The 15,837-nt window shown below is 36.2% G+C and overlaps 1 protein-coding gene across 1 annotated transcript; it reads left to right on the forward strand.

Moving 5' to 3' along the window:
• Positions 1–12,332: 12,332 nt before the first annotated feature.
• LOC129565403 (cytochrome P450 307a1-like) lies at positions 12,333–14,975 on the forward strand. Its single transcript, XM_055440275.1, has 2 exons — positions 12,333–13,018; positions 13,265–14,975. Exons 1-2 carry the CDS (start codon positions 12,589–12,591, stop codon positions 14,413–14,415), a joined length of 1,581 nt encoding a protein of 526 aa, XP_055296250.1. The 5' UTR covers positions 12,333–12,588; the 3' UTR covers positions 14,416–14,975.
• Positions 14,976–15,837: the final 862 nt, after the last annotated feature.

A 15,837-nucleotide genomic window follows, 5' to 3' on the forward strand; every position in this document is an offset into this window, starting at 1 on the left:
TGTGTGTGTGTGTGTGTGTGTGCGGTCAGCCACAACTATCGATGACTCGAATTCTAATGTGAATTTTTAACCAAGTTATGCGCATCGATGAGCATTTATTCTTTTTTCGATGCAAAAAGTCAGTTCATGCCGAATTTTATGGATTGGAAGACATTTGCCGCTGGTATGATAGGTAATCGACTTGATTTGGTGAAAATAACACTCTCTTTGTCTCCATTCATTTGACTTTATTTTGTACTCAGAAAATTAATTCAATTGAAAACTTTTTCTCGCCTATTCCTTACATTTTCGGTAAACGACAAATAAAAGAACGAGAGAAAAAAACGCATAGGCATATTCGAGCAACCTATCGTCACTCCGAATATTCCACATTCGTTTAGTTTCACGCCACAAGTAAGTGTTCGATCGATTTTAATGCTGTTGCCTATGCGTTTATTTCACGATTTTTTGCTATTTTTAATATCGATTAAGTATTTTCGGTGCGAGCCTATGATAAATATTCATCGAAGCTTCACTTAATATTTATTTCACATGATCACGAACGCACTGAATATTCTAATTGGCTCGGCTTTTTGTTCGTCTATGACTTATTTTTAGCTTTGCCTTTTCTAACGTGCTTTTGTCTATCTATTCTTCTTTCTTAATTTTTTCGCCGATTTTTATTTCTCTTGGATTTTCTTCGGGCGTCTTACTTTTTTTACTGCGGTCGGAAGAAAGGAAAAGACAGGGAAAAAAGTACAATTGATAAAATCTTTCATGGCATTTGCATTTATTCAATTGGGCATTGAATGCGAACAAGAACAGCGGCCGCTTCGGCTCGAAAATGGATGGCATCGCTAAATACAGTGATTTGAAAGTGTAAGTATGTCAGATAATGTAATGCCCATTCTTTGACGTTTCTAGTTTTCAGTTTGATTATTCGGTTGTGCTGTTGAATGAGCACAAAAAAAATCAATCATCGAGAAAAGGCAACGAGAACCTGAACAAAGCGCATATATCTGATTTGCATCGAAAATCGCATTCCAGTTACCAATTGTATGAAGCGGAACGGAAGCGAAGCAAATATTTTCCGGAGTTCAGGTGTATACGTGCCTTCAGATAGTTATAAACTTTTTTTTTAAATTTCTGTGAAATTTCCACGAATGAATTGGATATGTATCGAATTGGACGATTAATTCTCAACGTGTGTACGGTTTCCGATTAGAAATTGAAATTGGCTCAAACACGAATTTGGCCAATGTAAAAGAGCCTTTCAATAAAGCCTAATGTACATTTTTTGGCATGGAAATGACAGAATCAAGTGAAGTCGTGGCTTATGCGACGCCATAAGCTCATTTACATCACACACGCACATTGTGCGTCAAACACGATTTTTCTCCTTCTTCATAGTGAACTGTTCTTGTGTGTTCAGAGAACTGTTCACAGTGTTATACAGTTAAATTCCCCGAAAACATCCACATTTTCATCCGCATTCGGAGAAAAGACTTAAAACCATTTTAGTAATCCTAATGAAAAGCGGCTGCTCATTTTGTAAACCGAATATTCCATATGCAAGTGTCAGAAGAACAAAAATATGCCTGGTTATTCCAATGACATTGCCAAAGTTGCCGAGCTGCCGAAATTTGAAATGGAAATGAAATTATCTTAGCATATTAAAAACGTATGCAAAAGTACATTAATTTGCGTGGCAACGTTGAAATGACTGTCTCAATTGTAACTCATTACGAGATTGTGTCTACTCTACAATGTAGAGCACACATCGCGGAGCATTTGAAATTGACGAAAAAAGTACCATAAATGGTTGTAGCAGGAGCATCGCAGCAACAGGACCAGCAGAGCAGCAGTACTTAGAATTTTAACACAAATCCAACGCAAATATGGAAACAATTCACATTTCGAGCGAAAGAATGTCGGAAAGTGAGCCATACGGAATTTAAATTCGTATGTTTATTAAGTCCTTTTACGAATTTAACGCTTTTGCCACGTACGTATGAATCACAAATGCTTAGCAACCGAAACGAGGTTTTTTTCTTGCTGAAAGTACGTTTTTTTTCGAATATGGCAACGAGACACTTTTTTCGTCATTCTTTCACGGTGTGTGTGTGTGTGTGTGTATGATCGGATGTGATAGGTGATTACATTAGCGAGATTTGTGAATCAACTTCCATCGAGTGGAGAGAAAAAAATTATTATATATTTAGATTCAGTAAAGCAGATGATAATATGTGTGTGAAGTTTTTTGTTTTTATTTACCAATATTTTCTTTCGTCCATTCGTTATTTTAGGCTTCTCAACCGTTTTGCATTGCCTGAATCGTTCTGAATATGATAAAATGTGATTTATCGTGTGCACTAAGAACTAGCTCACTTTTACTTGGAATCGCATCGCAACTACGTAGAATTTTTTTTTTTGGTGCCAAATTGTTCAATGACATTATTCTCTCCATTGATGTATCCGATTCATTGCATTGAAAGCACAAGCGCGCGCGCACAATGCACACATTTCATTTGTGGTGATAAATGCATTCATTTTATCCAGCGTTCCACAGCCTTTCACTACTTCACAACGTTCGTCTCCTTCATATATTTAATTCAACAGATTGTGTGATACTTTAGGGAAAATTTTATTCATCGTGCTTAAAATCAACGTTCCATACACGTGTTGTTATTTGGCTTGAAATAATTGTGACACGCATGCCGCATCGCAGAGAATCAGAATGTGTTCTAGAACTGATGTGGATTTCAATAGCAAATTTCGATGTGCGTATGTGTGAGTTGTGTGCGTTTTAATTGCAAATCATCGCTTGAGCACGCAGTTCAAATCGAAATTTTAAATCAGGCGAAGGAGGCACAAAAAACCCACATCGATTGTGTTTAGATTTGGTACAAAATTGGGTATTTAGTGTGCGTGTGTGTGTGTGTGATAAGTAATGATTTCCCTTAAAACATTGCGTGTGATTGCTTTTGTTGTGTGCGGCGGCGTTGACATTTTTTTGTGAACAGCCAAACGATGTAAACGATATGATAAAGAAATGCTCATACTCCACTAGCCTAGCTACTGGCACACAATATGCAAGTAAATCAAGAGCGTGAAAAAGAGTGGAAATGGTTGAAACTCGACGGTCGCGATGCAAACACAATGGATGAGATTGGGGGGAAAAACGAGTAAAAATAATGATAAAATGGAAATGACCGACGAAAGAATGTTTCAATGTTGATAAATAAATGCGCTCCTTTTGCATGATTTACTCTCAATACTGTGATTTACTGTCAATCAAGCTATCATATGATAACAATATGGATTGTTTTGCCTTCGGCTGAAGAGGAATCGTCGACTGCCAGCAACACTTGGGAAAATGTATTCTGGCTGAATGCAGAATTACACAGAGTTTCCATCTGTTTAAAAGCATTGCATTAGGTAAATGTCTTATTTATTCAATGTCGATCTACATTCTGTGTGGATTTAAACCAAAACGAAGTTCACCTAAAAACAGACTGCGCTTAAAATACACCAACGACCAAAAAGGGATGCTCGTTATATGTGCAAACTCGGTAAATAAATTGCAAATGTTCGCGTATTTGAACGCAAAAAAGTTATGAAATGCAAATATACTGAATCAGTATATCGTTCATTGCGCCATAAAATTGTAATCTCTCGTGAAAATTCGATTGCATATATTCTCTGGCGAGAAAAAATGTGCAACAGAACACTGCACCTTTGGAGAACGAACGATTTTGCATGCACCTAAAATGAACAACACAAATATTCTTCAAGAATAAATATACAATTGTAATGAAATAGTAGCGCGATATGGTTGAATGCACACAACTTTTAATTTCAATACTTATGGCCGAGTGCGCGCTTCTGAATGGCACATTGTTATTCCTCCGTTGCATTTGCTCGATAACAGAACCGAAAACGATGACAAAAACACAACAGAAGACCAAACCTATTTTGAATATAACGCACGTTTATTTATGCTGTTTCATAAATGTTCTGATTTATTCGTGCAATACGCTCTCTCTCTCTCTCTCTCTCTCTCTCTCTCTCTCTCTCTCTCTCTCACTCTCTCACTCTTTTGGTTCCGCTTCAGCAAAAAGAGCAATTCGCGATCGCATGCATTGGGTCCCGATTTTATTTTTGTAAACAAAATATAAATATTTTAAAATCAGAGCAAACGCTGACAAAATTCAGTGCGTGTAATGGGAAAACTTGAACGAAGGGACGAGGACGGTTGGCCCAATCAGTTTTTTTTATCGAAAACGAATCCAATGATTTATGGATGATAGACGTGATTGGTATTCAAGTTCAATAGCACTTTCAAATTATCAGTTTACTGATTTTGTGTTGTTTTATTTTTTTTTACTTGCGTTCGCGTTGCGATGTGAATGAATTTTATGCTTATATAAAATGATTGCGTCAAAAGAACAAAAATGGCTTATTGTAATTGGCCGAATAGAACAGAACAGCAGAGTGGAAGAAAAACAAGCAAGTAAAGCGAACGAAATGCGGAAGTCGATAAAGAATTGGTCGTTTGTTATAGCACACAAAATAAAAATAAGAAAACACAAAATCGGTCGGCTAGAGGCAACGTGTTTGCTGGTTACGTGTGGGAAAAAAATAAGTTTTTCCGTGACACTTCCAAGACTCAGCGATTGTTTCCGTTGTACACGATTCTTCTTACTCAATCGAAACGCGCGATGACTTATGCAACCAAAACCAATGAAGAGAAAGAAAAAAGCATACCGATAAATTTTTCAGACGCTCCAATTCGCAATACGACTGGGATTTTTCCCTTGGACTGTTCTTTTCACATGTTTATTGATCAATGATCAATTTCAGCTGAAGAAGCCGGCATAAAGATTGTAGTTCAATTCGACGATTCTTCATTGGCAGCAGCTGTTTTGTTATATGGGCGCCACGCAGATGATACGTGTGAACTCATGATAGACACATGACATAGATGTGAAAAGCAATAATATATAAACAAAATGCCCAAATAACGGGATCCCACATCGAATTGTCATATCATTACAATGCGGAAATTATTCACAGCTATGATAATATAAACCATGACTTTTTGTTTATCGGTTGCCTTTTTTGCTGTTGTTTTCTGCTCGATTTGTTTGTTATTTTTTTGTGTGGTCGTATTTCATCTGATTTGACTTGATGCCGTGTACACTTTCTATGAGATATGGCAGAGGTATCAAATTGACGACGTGGACATACGAATAAAAGAGAAGAAGGAAAAAAAAAGCGGAGTCGTGCATTGATTTTGAAATGAGCTTACTCACTGCGTTGAACCATGTGATAAAAAGGAGCACAGCACCAATCTGCTTTAGATATTTGTACTTTACGCCGTCGTCGTAATGAATATGAAAAGCGATGACCATTTGTGTGATGTGCTGAGATTTTTCCAGCTTGAATACATCGCAAAGCAACTATCAACTTTGAATTTTGTTGAGTCTCCAATTTTTTTTCTTTTCCTACTTCGGTTTGTTGTTATCAAATTGGTATTCAAATGTTCAATCGATTCGATTCGTACAGTTATCATAAAACGGTTTATATAATGCGAATCGAATCGAACAACTGTTTTATTTTTTTATTTTTTTGTGGCCACGGCATGGATCACACTTCGCTAGAAACACGGAAAAGTATTTGAAATGAGATTTTCGGGCCATTTCACCAATTGTGGACTTATTTTTATATGTGTTTCGTTGAATAATAGATGATTCGAACAATATAGACACTGTCGTCGAAAAGGTGCTAGATTGGATTATTTTAAGGAAGATCAAACCGTCTCAATTTCTTATTCGAAAATTGTAATTGTCACGTTGCGGCCCAAAATCGGACCTACTTTCACATGATGCCCGTCACGTCGCCACAAACGATGTAATTTTTGTGTGAAAAGCGAAACTACTCGAACATTCGTCACTTTTCTTGTGAATCGTTTGATAATCAAATTGAATTATACAATTAGAATTTTTAACGGGTTTAAAACATCTGGAATTCTAATTGAAATTTAGAGAAAAATAGAATTTTTGGTAGGAAAAAAAGGAAGATGTACCAAAACAGGGTTTCGATAAAGGATTTTTTCTTTAAATTAAAAATCAATCCAATCAATTGCAGGATAATGAGATCTCGGTACGATTTTTATTCTCGCTATCAAATATGCGCGATGCGTCAATTCATTCATTAAAGAATTTGTACTTTGAAGGGGTTTTGAGGTATTTTCATCTCCATTCATTAAAAACAAGCGTCAATTCATTGAGAAGTTCGTCAAAACATCCTCGAAATGTGCTGTTATTCACATGGAAATGACGACGTATTTTGGTCACATTCTTAATGAGATTTTTTTTTATTTCGTTTTTGATTCTCTGAAACCTGGACCTTGTGATGAAAAGCGCGTGTTTATTTGTTTTACAGACATTAATGCCGAGCATTTTACTGTACAGTTGAATTGTGATGAGCAAAAGAATGCATTTATATATAAAATAAATCAGGCGGTAGCGCAAAAACGTCCATTTGTCCTTATTTTTAAGTAAACAACGTTATTTTTCCGTGTATTTATCATATTATTTGTTGGTTTGGTGTTGTTTTAGCACGGCATTGTTTCGATGTTGTTGCTGACCGAGTGTGAGAGTCGGTGCAAAGAAGCAATCTGCGCGCCCCAAAAATAAAATTCAATGGAAAGAGAACGAATCAATCGAGCACGGTGTTTAACGGCCCAACCGACGTTCAGAAGTGATTGAGAAAAAAGTGAAGTAGAAATTAATGCAAAACAATTCCGGTGACCTATGTTTGCTAATTGGCATTTATTCATTTATTCTTTTCTATCTGTTGTTGTGTGTGGTCGACTTTTTTTTTGTTCGTTTCTTTCATTTTCTTCCTCTGATTTGTATGTGTGTAATATAGGCATGTAGAGATGGATTTACATTGATCATGAAACGTGTGTCGCCTGGGATGCGATAAACAACAACAACAACAAATCTGTCCATCACTATTCGCAATTTATTCGCACGACCATCATCAATATCATTTCCAATACACACACGCTTTCGATTATTGAGCTGATTTTTTTTTGTTTCGACTAACATTTGCACAAACAGTTATAATGTGATCATTATGGATAGCCCTCTTTATTCTTAACGGTTCATTACTTTTTTTTGGAAATAACCGTTTTGTTCTGGTAAAATTTCTGTAAACAATTCGTTTGTTTCAAATCGATTTCGGTGGAAATATTTGCTCTCGCAAATTATTGCAATTCAATTTGAGTCCCGCTGAATTCGGGCTAATTCCTGGATGGTTTCACTGGAATGAGAAGAGAAGAAAAAAACAGATTTTACATAAAAATTAGCTTATTGCCAGTTGGCTCATCCCTTGCAATCGAAATGTTGTCGAGAAGCTGTTTTTATCCCATGCGGTTATTTGCATTTTTCTTCGGAATAATTTTGAATAGAACAAACAAAAAATCATGAATATCGGATCGCAAATCTACCTAATCTAATGCTGATCGGCATATAGGCGGGCGAAAGTTATTTCAAGGAGAAAATCTTAATTTGATTCACTTCCTTCTATTTGCTCTTTTGGCCACATTGAATCTACTTTTGCTTGAAACTGAACATTTTAAAATTGACGTAAACTTGGCCAAAGTCACATTTTTTCCTTTTAATTCTTTTCGCTTTGTTTCTCCTAATGAATTGAAATATAAATGAATGGTTACTTTTAAATGTTTTCTAGAGTGTTCAGAATGGAATTTGTTCATGAATTATCCAAATCAAATTTGGCAAACACTTTAAGTGGATGACAAATAAAATAGACCAAAAAAAAGTTCAGACGGGAAAAAAGAGCATTTCAATAAGTTCCGTCGTTATTGCGAGCAGCCAAGTCCATTCGTTATCATTCGTTTGTCATTGTTACGTCGGGAGAAAAAAAAACCTGCACATCATGCAAATTCGGCATTTACATTTTTCGGCCAAAATGTGCACGACAGAAAAAAATAGAACCAAAATAAAGATTTGGCTGCCAGACTTCTTGGTTTGCATATGATAATGTAGGTTACGACTGTTTATAAGAATAATACGAATTTCAATATATTGGAAAAACTACATTTTTTCCTGGAATGTACATTTGCACACCAAACAGAGACAGAGAGAATCATTTAATAGGAGTCATATGACTCCTACTGAACATATGTTCAGACGCCACAAAAACTGCGAGGGAATTTTTAACGAGTACTTCAAACGTAACGAATAAAAATGCTCGACGATAAAGAAGAGAAGAGCACCGTGGAAATGGTTTGAAATGAAGGAAAGCAATTTGCGTGCTCTGTGATAATTAAATTAAACCTACACCTTACGATATAATTTCCAAGCCAAATTTGAAGCTGCAACGAACGCTTCGGGAATTTCCTTGGAGAATTTTCACGGCAAATTAGAACCATAACATTACGTTATTGTCAGGAAGCTTAAGGACTTAATTGAATTGAAAAAGGTATTTTCCGTTGAAACCGAGTCGAAAAAGGTAAGTTTTAGGGTTTGAGATACGAACCCGACTTTATTTGCTATTTTGTGATGAAGTGAATTACGATGGTTCGAAAAATAAATCTGCTTAACCGAAACTTAGCAATAAGTTAATCTGAAAATCGACTTATGTGACTCATGCGACCAAATGGAATTGTCACAAAAAGAATGAAAGAAAACACTCAATAATAAATTTATATACTTTCTTTGACTTTGGCTTTGTTTTGTTCTGCATTGAACGCGACTATGCTTGTATGAATTGACCCATGCCCAAAAATGTTTTTCATCTTCTTTCAATGAACGAATATGAGGGCCAAAATAAAAATTGCATTTATTTTGACGTAAAAGCCATTTGACCGAAAAACGAGTGGCTACTCTAAATATTGAACGAAAGCCTATAACATGTGTCGCCATATGCTGGATACTAAATGTTGTTGTGTTTTGTTGTTTTGACGACGGTCTTATCTTTGTCCCAGAAAGAGAAGCCTCCTCTGCCAAAAAATAAATGAAATGGCATTTTTTGCATATAGCGTACTCGTCTTATCGATTTCATTCAAAACGAATTCGCGACGACCCAGAATGCCATACAATATAACTTGATTCGTTATCGTTTTTTTTTTTCCTCTTCGGAGAATTCTTTGCGCCTCTGCCTCGCATATTCCCGATTCGTCATTACTTTGCGTTCTTTCGTTTATCAATGCAGATAAATCCGATTTGAAGTAGCTGCCGAATGCGGAATGGAGAGAAAAAAGGAAGAAAAAAACACATTTTGCGCCTTCGGTTTGTCGTTTGCGCGTCTGTTTACATGGATGTTACTTACCGTTAATGAAGTCCATATGTGGTGAATGTGTCGCCCCTCTAAGACGAGAGGTGCTTTTCGATTCAATTCCAGTTGTGGAATTGCATAAATTGCACATTCGATATTGTTTGTTTTACTTTCCAGTCGCAGGCAGCATCTGGACACCCCCTCAACCGCCGCCTTTGCGTGCAAATTTGCATTTGATGACGCGCAAATGAGAACAGCGCAACGAATATTCTACCGGCTCAAATAGTTATTGTCTGGGTTTTGGTTGACGTTGAATTGGCTGCGATGCGACGGTCACGAATCATGTTATGATGTATGCATGGAAAGGAGGCACATGTGCCTCTCAAAGATACGAAAACAGTGGTGTTAATGTGCATAAATCAACGTAATCGAATCCAAATGTATTATTTCGTGTGTCTTTTTTCCAAATTTCCATATTTTCATACGCGCTCTTTCTTTCTCAACTACGCCTCTGATCTTATATCCCATTTTTCAGGCACATATTCGTTAATCGAGCACGTAGATTCGTCCAAGACAAGCAAGAAAATAATTATGATAATTTTATTAAAGGATGGCTTCGTTTTTTTTTCTCGCCGCTATCTTTTACCGGATGTTTTAAATTCGTAAATAGACGCGCGCGGTGCATATTTTTCTCTCCACACGAATGTCGAACGCAAGCGACAATAATCTTTCTTCTTGTCATTCAATTCAAGCAGCTTTCTACTTCATTTTAATTTGACTCTTAAATTTGGTGCGGTGACAGACTGACAATTCTAGTTGCTATAATTCTTCGATTAGGAACACAGAGGATTCACATTTTCTTCCGTAGCAATGGACCACATTTGATTCTATTATTATGTCTAACCGATAGAATCCAATTGACTTGAGACGTTTTCAGGCGTTCTTTCAATTACATAATCACAAGCGCTTCAACAGCATATTTAAATATGTTAAACTCGATTACATGAAATTTTAAAAAAAACCTCCCACTGTAGCATACAATTTTTAAGTGACACTGTTTTTTCTTTGTTGAATGAAATCGTAAGCAACTTTTCTATGTAAAAATCTCGAGTATTCAAGATCTTGAACTTGATTGTGTGTAAATGAATGTTGAAATAAGATGCGGATGACGTACTGCATACTTGCGCCAACGAAATGACGTCAACGCCAGACCAAACGATGGATGAATTTGTAATTGAATGGCAGCCACAGACCGTGCCGTGTCACTTGAACTTGATTGTCGGAATGTTCGTGGATATACAATTTTAAAAATGTATGAGGAAAATTGACTCAGTCATTCAGTATCGATGATACACACACTTTGGGTTGTGCACCATTTTCACGCGCGCACACCATTTTCATAATGGACGTTTAAGGGAAAATGGTCAGTTCATCGCATCTTTATTTGTTCGAGAAGTGCATTGTAATGTAGCTTAATGACATCCATTGCTTGGAATGGAAAATTTCATTTGATTCCAGCGAAATTGTATATCATGCTCACTACACGGTTTAGACTTGAAGCATTGAATCCATTTCGATCACTTATTACATAGCTGACCGGAATAGATGATATACTTCCATGCGCTCTATCGATGTCGGATCGTTATCTAATGCAGAATCTGCTCTGCATACAAAATCAATTTCATTTGTGCACAGGATTCTTATGCACGTCAACGAGATGTGAAATTGCTAGCCTGATTGCATTTCTTCCCCCCCTCTTTCTCTCTCTCTCTCTCTCTCTCTCTCTCTCTCTCTCTCTCTCTCTCTCTCTCTCTCTCTCTCTCTATGCCGAGTGAGTGAAAAGCTCCACTTGAGTTTGTCTGTCGCTTCGACGAGAGACTTTGCAAAATCATTTGTTTTAATATCTATTCAGTGCGACTGCGACTCGCATGATTTATCTATTGATTTGCATTCGTAAAGTGCTTCATGAGGAAATTGCATATATTCACGGTGTGTTTCTTTTTTCTCTTCATTCCGGCCAGACATTTTTCTTTACGCGCATAATGACCTTACTATATTACAATTCCAAGCGAAAGAGACGAGTGATTTTGAATAAATGCAAAATTATCATTGATAATATCGACATCTACGTAATCTATGTCATCTTGTTCTCATCTCCCCAGTGCATCTATGTCACATCTCGAGATATATGGGCTTCAGTAATGTTGTTGGTGAAAAAGGAGCGTCTAGGTGTTGCGCGCTAAAATTAGCCTAAAATGAATCACTTTCGACGTCAAATGCAAATGATAAATCGAAAACTGGAACATTTTTTTCTTGAAAACCTAAAATAGAATCGTCATATTAGGCCTTATGATGCAACACTTCTAAGAATATCCACTCAAATTCGATGAAACCACAATAAGAAACAACGAATCGCAATTTAGCATACATTTTCGAAGAGTGAGAAAATCTAGGCCTGTGCATAGTAATTTATGTGCAAAAAAAGCGAATTGGTTCAGATCAATTTGGACTGTATTACTCGATTGCAAATCGAATGGCCTATTAAAAAATTGGTGCAATCTTTTCTGTTTCAATTGTCAAAAATATTTATCAATTTCATTAGATGAAATGAAAAATGAAATTGATCGCCTGAATATCGACGCGAAAAAGCGTATTGTGACAAAGTTGAGTGTGTGTTTGTGTTGTAGAAGAAGTCAAAAGCGACAGGCGAAGAATTGCAGAAACAAAAATGCAACAAGCAATAACAACAACAATGCAAATATACACAAACGTATATATTCACAGTGAGAAACGAAAAGACAAGCCAAACCGATTTCATTTGCAAAAATGATCCAGAACTAAAATTCAAATTTTCTTTTCGTGCTGACTCTTTTTTTCCAGCTCGCCTTTTTATTTAACTTGTATATATGTGTGTGTGTGTGTGTGTGTGTTTGCGTTTGTATTTTTTTCATATATATTTCGATTGCGACCATTAATATTAATGGGACGATATGGTAAACATCATTTTGTGTGTTCGGTCTCACTCACTTTTGGTCGAGTGGTCAGCATATAAAAGCGATACGCGATCCCAACGAAATCAGATCAATCAAATATCTTGAGCACAATAGACGGCTCATAACATCATTGCTTCAAACTATTGTTTTCGAAAATCGATTTCTCGATTCGTTGTGTTATCAAGTTGTTTTTTCTTGCTCACAATTTTCGCTCTTGTTTTTGTATCGTGTGTGAAAATCGTTGTTTTTATTTCATTTTGAAATTGTGTCATTCGACAGAATCAGAAAAAAAAATTAGAAGATAAAAATGATCAATATAGATTCGTCGGCTATTGTTTTGTTAAGTTCCAACACACTGCTGATGGTGTTGACGTGCGCTGTGATGGCTGTGCTAGTGTTTTTTGTTGAATACACCGGCACTGGCAGTGCATCGAAAACCAACGACAAGCAATCGTTGAAGAATTCTGATGATTTGCAACGACCACCCGGCCCAAAACCATTCCCAATCATCGGCAATTTGGCATGCATGGATGGCTATGAAGTGCCATATCAAGCTTTTGACGATTTGGCCAAGAAATATGGACCCATCATCAGTTTACGATTGGGATCGGTGCCAACAGTTGTTGTCAATGGCATCGATAACATTAAAGAAGTTTTACTCACCAAATCATCACACTTTGATAGCCGCCCTAATTTCCGTCGCTATCATGCACTGTTCAGTGGAAATAAACAAAATTGTAAGTGTTTTGAATTAGTTTGGTTTTTCTTTTGCATTTTTTGTGTTTGTTTTGATTTTGGTCTTTTATTTTATGAAGTGAAAATCTGTTTTTTTTTTTTAAATGTTCCTTCCAACATTTCAAATCATCCAAAAGATTCTTTTTGAAAATATTGACTGAAAAAATTTGATTCAAAATTGATCTGTTCCAAAAAAAAATTGCTATCAAAAATCCATAACTAATCCTTATCTTTCTGTTCATTTGCAGCATTGGCTTTCTGTAATTGGTCTGATGTGCAGAAGATGCGTCGCGATATGCTCACCCAGCACTCGTTCCCACGCAATTTCTCAATCCGTTTCCAAGACTTGAATGATATCATCAAAAATCAAATGCACAACTTGGTAGGCGATATCCAATCGAAGCGCACCTCACCCGATACCGCTGTTGAAATCAAGCCAATCATCATGGATGCTTGTGCCAACATCTTCACTCAATACTATTGCTCACGTAGTTTCGCCTCAAACGATACCAAATTCAAGAACATGATCAAAAATTTCGACCAAATTTTCTGGGAGGTGAACCAAGGCTATGCTGCTGATTTTTTGCCATTCTTGTTGCCACTACACACCAAGAATCTGAAGCGAATGGAACGCTGTGCCCATGAAATCCGTGAATTCATCCTGGAAAATATCATCGATGATCGTCGTGAATCGTGGACCGAATGTAACGATAGCCAAAGCGATTATGTTGAATCGCTGATCGACCATGTGCAACGTAATCTGGAGCCAAAAATGGAATGGGGAACCGCCTTATTCGCTTTGGAAGATATTTTGGGCGGTCATTCGGCTACCGGTAACTTTTTGGTGAAAATTTTCGGCTTTATTGGACAATTGCCCGAGGTACAGCAGAAAATCCAACAAGAAATCGATGCTACATTGACCAAAAAACGCACCGGCAAATGTGATGCCATCGAATTATCCGACCGCAACCAAATGCCATACACTGAAGCCGTTATCATGGAAGCACTTCGTTTGATCGCCTCACCAATCGTCCCACATGTGGCCAGCCAAGACAGTTCAATTGGTGGATATTTGATTGAAAAGGATTCGCTCATCTTTTTGAACAACTACAATTTGAGCATGTCTCCAGAATTATGGGATCAACCAACCGTATTCAAACCAGAACGGTTTATTCAAAACGGTCACATCGTAAAACCGGATCACTTTTTGCCCTTCGGTGCCGGTCGTCGTAGCTGCATGGGCTATAAAATGGTACAGTTTTTGAGTTTTTCAGTGATCGCAAATTGTATGCAACATTTCGATATGCGACCACCAGCCAATGTAACACATAAAGTAGCCATTGGTTCGCTAGCTGTCCCAGAAAAATCATATGAAATGGTTTTCTCAGAACGCGCCTAAACGCACAAGAGATCGATGTATTTCAAATTATCTTTCCCAATTTTTTTTGCGCACCATTGCTCTTGAGGGAACAGAGGTCCATTCAAAATTTGTTTTTTCTTTCAAAAATACTCGTTGCACATAACTTATTTTTTTCATTTCAATGTTGTTTTTTTTTTTGATAATTTATATATTTTTTGTTTCGTGTCATTCATTTCATGAATTAGCTGTAGACATTATTTTATTTGAATGTTATTTATACAAATTTATATGTGTGCAAAACATCGATCTCTTGTAACATCATGTATGTTTAATTTTTGCTACGAACCGTTCAAAAAACTATACGGAATTGAGACAGACAGAATGCATATTCACTTAAGAACCTTTGTACGAACGATCAATACGTTCTTTAGCTGAGTTATATAGGGCTTTTTTACGATTATGTTCTTTGCATTTGTAATCAATTAAGATATCACGTCAAAACACAACAACACACACAAACACTGAAAAACTGTACATAAAAACCAAAGAAACTATTATCGTAATTTATTTTGATAATAAAAATCAATTGAAAAATGAAATATGCGAATTTTTTTATTCGTTTGTTGAATAGTTCTTATCTCCAAAGGATGAAAAAAATTATCGATGAAGAAATACCACCAGTTCTTATCAGACTTCGAATTACAATCTTTACAGATTTTCTTAATTTCAGCAAAAAAAAAGGAAATTTTCTTTTTGAAGAGATAAAAAAAATATGAAAAGAGAGGAGAAGAAAAAAAATTTGGGTTGTAAACTAGAGCATTGTATGGACCTTTGCTTCTATATATTTTCGTTCTATAGCCAAAATCAGATATAATAGATTTCCCAACCGAGTGAATATGTTAATATGACCAAATAGATGGCTGAATCGCCAAGGCCCATAATCGATTGATTGGAATATCTATGGAATATTGGTTGTGGATGAAAATTTTCCTGTATAATTGAGAAAAAGAACTCTTTTCATATGCAGAAAATCCTCAGCAGAATGAAATTTGACGATTTCATCAGACAAAATGAAGGGATTTTCGCTGACTTTAACTTTGAAAAACATACTTTTGTACTGCGATATAATTCACAATCAATAAAATTGAGGTTTTGAAAAGAATAGTGATACAATTGTGTGAAAACAGTAAAAAAGAGAAGAAAAATAATAAACATGTTTCTGACACGTTCATAAAATGTATGATTTAAGCATAGTCAGGCATATGTTTTATGTTTTTTATGTAAATATTCTATGGTTGCCGCTAGCTGAAGCATTCATATGAATTTACGCTACGCAAAAAAACCCTCAACTCTCTTTGATTTTTTGTAAAAAATTGTGAACTGTTTCCATTTTTTATCTCGATTTTTTAAATTGTCAACAAATAAAAAGCGTTGATGATGCTCGAAATTGTTCCCCATACA

Source organism: Sitodiplosis mosellana, unplaced genomic scaffold (genome assembly GCF_009176505.1).
Source record: "Sitodiplosis mosellana isolate CC-2019 unplaced genomic scaffold, AAFC_SMos_1.0 Smas_scaffold_2, whole genome shotgun sequence".
Taxonomy (NCBI): Eukaryota; Metazoa; Arthropoda; class Insecta; order Diptera; family Cecidomyiidae; genus Sitodiplosis; species Sitodiplosis mosellana.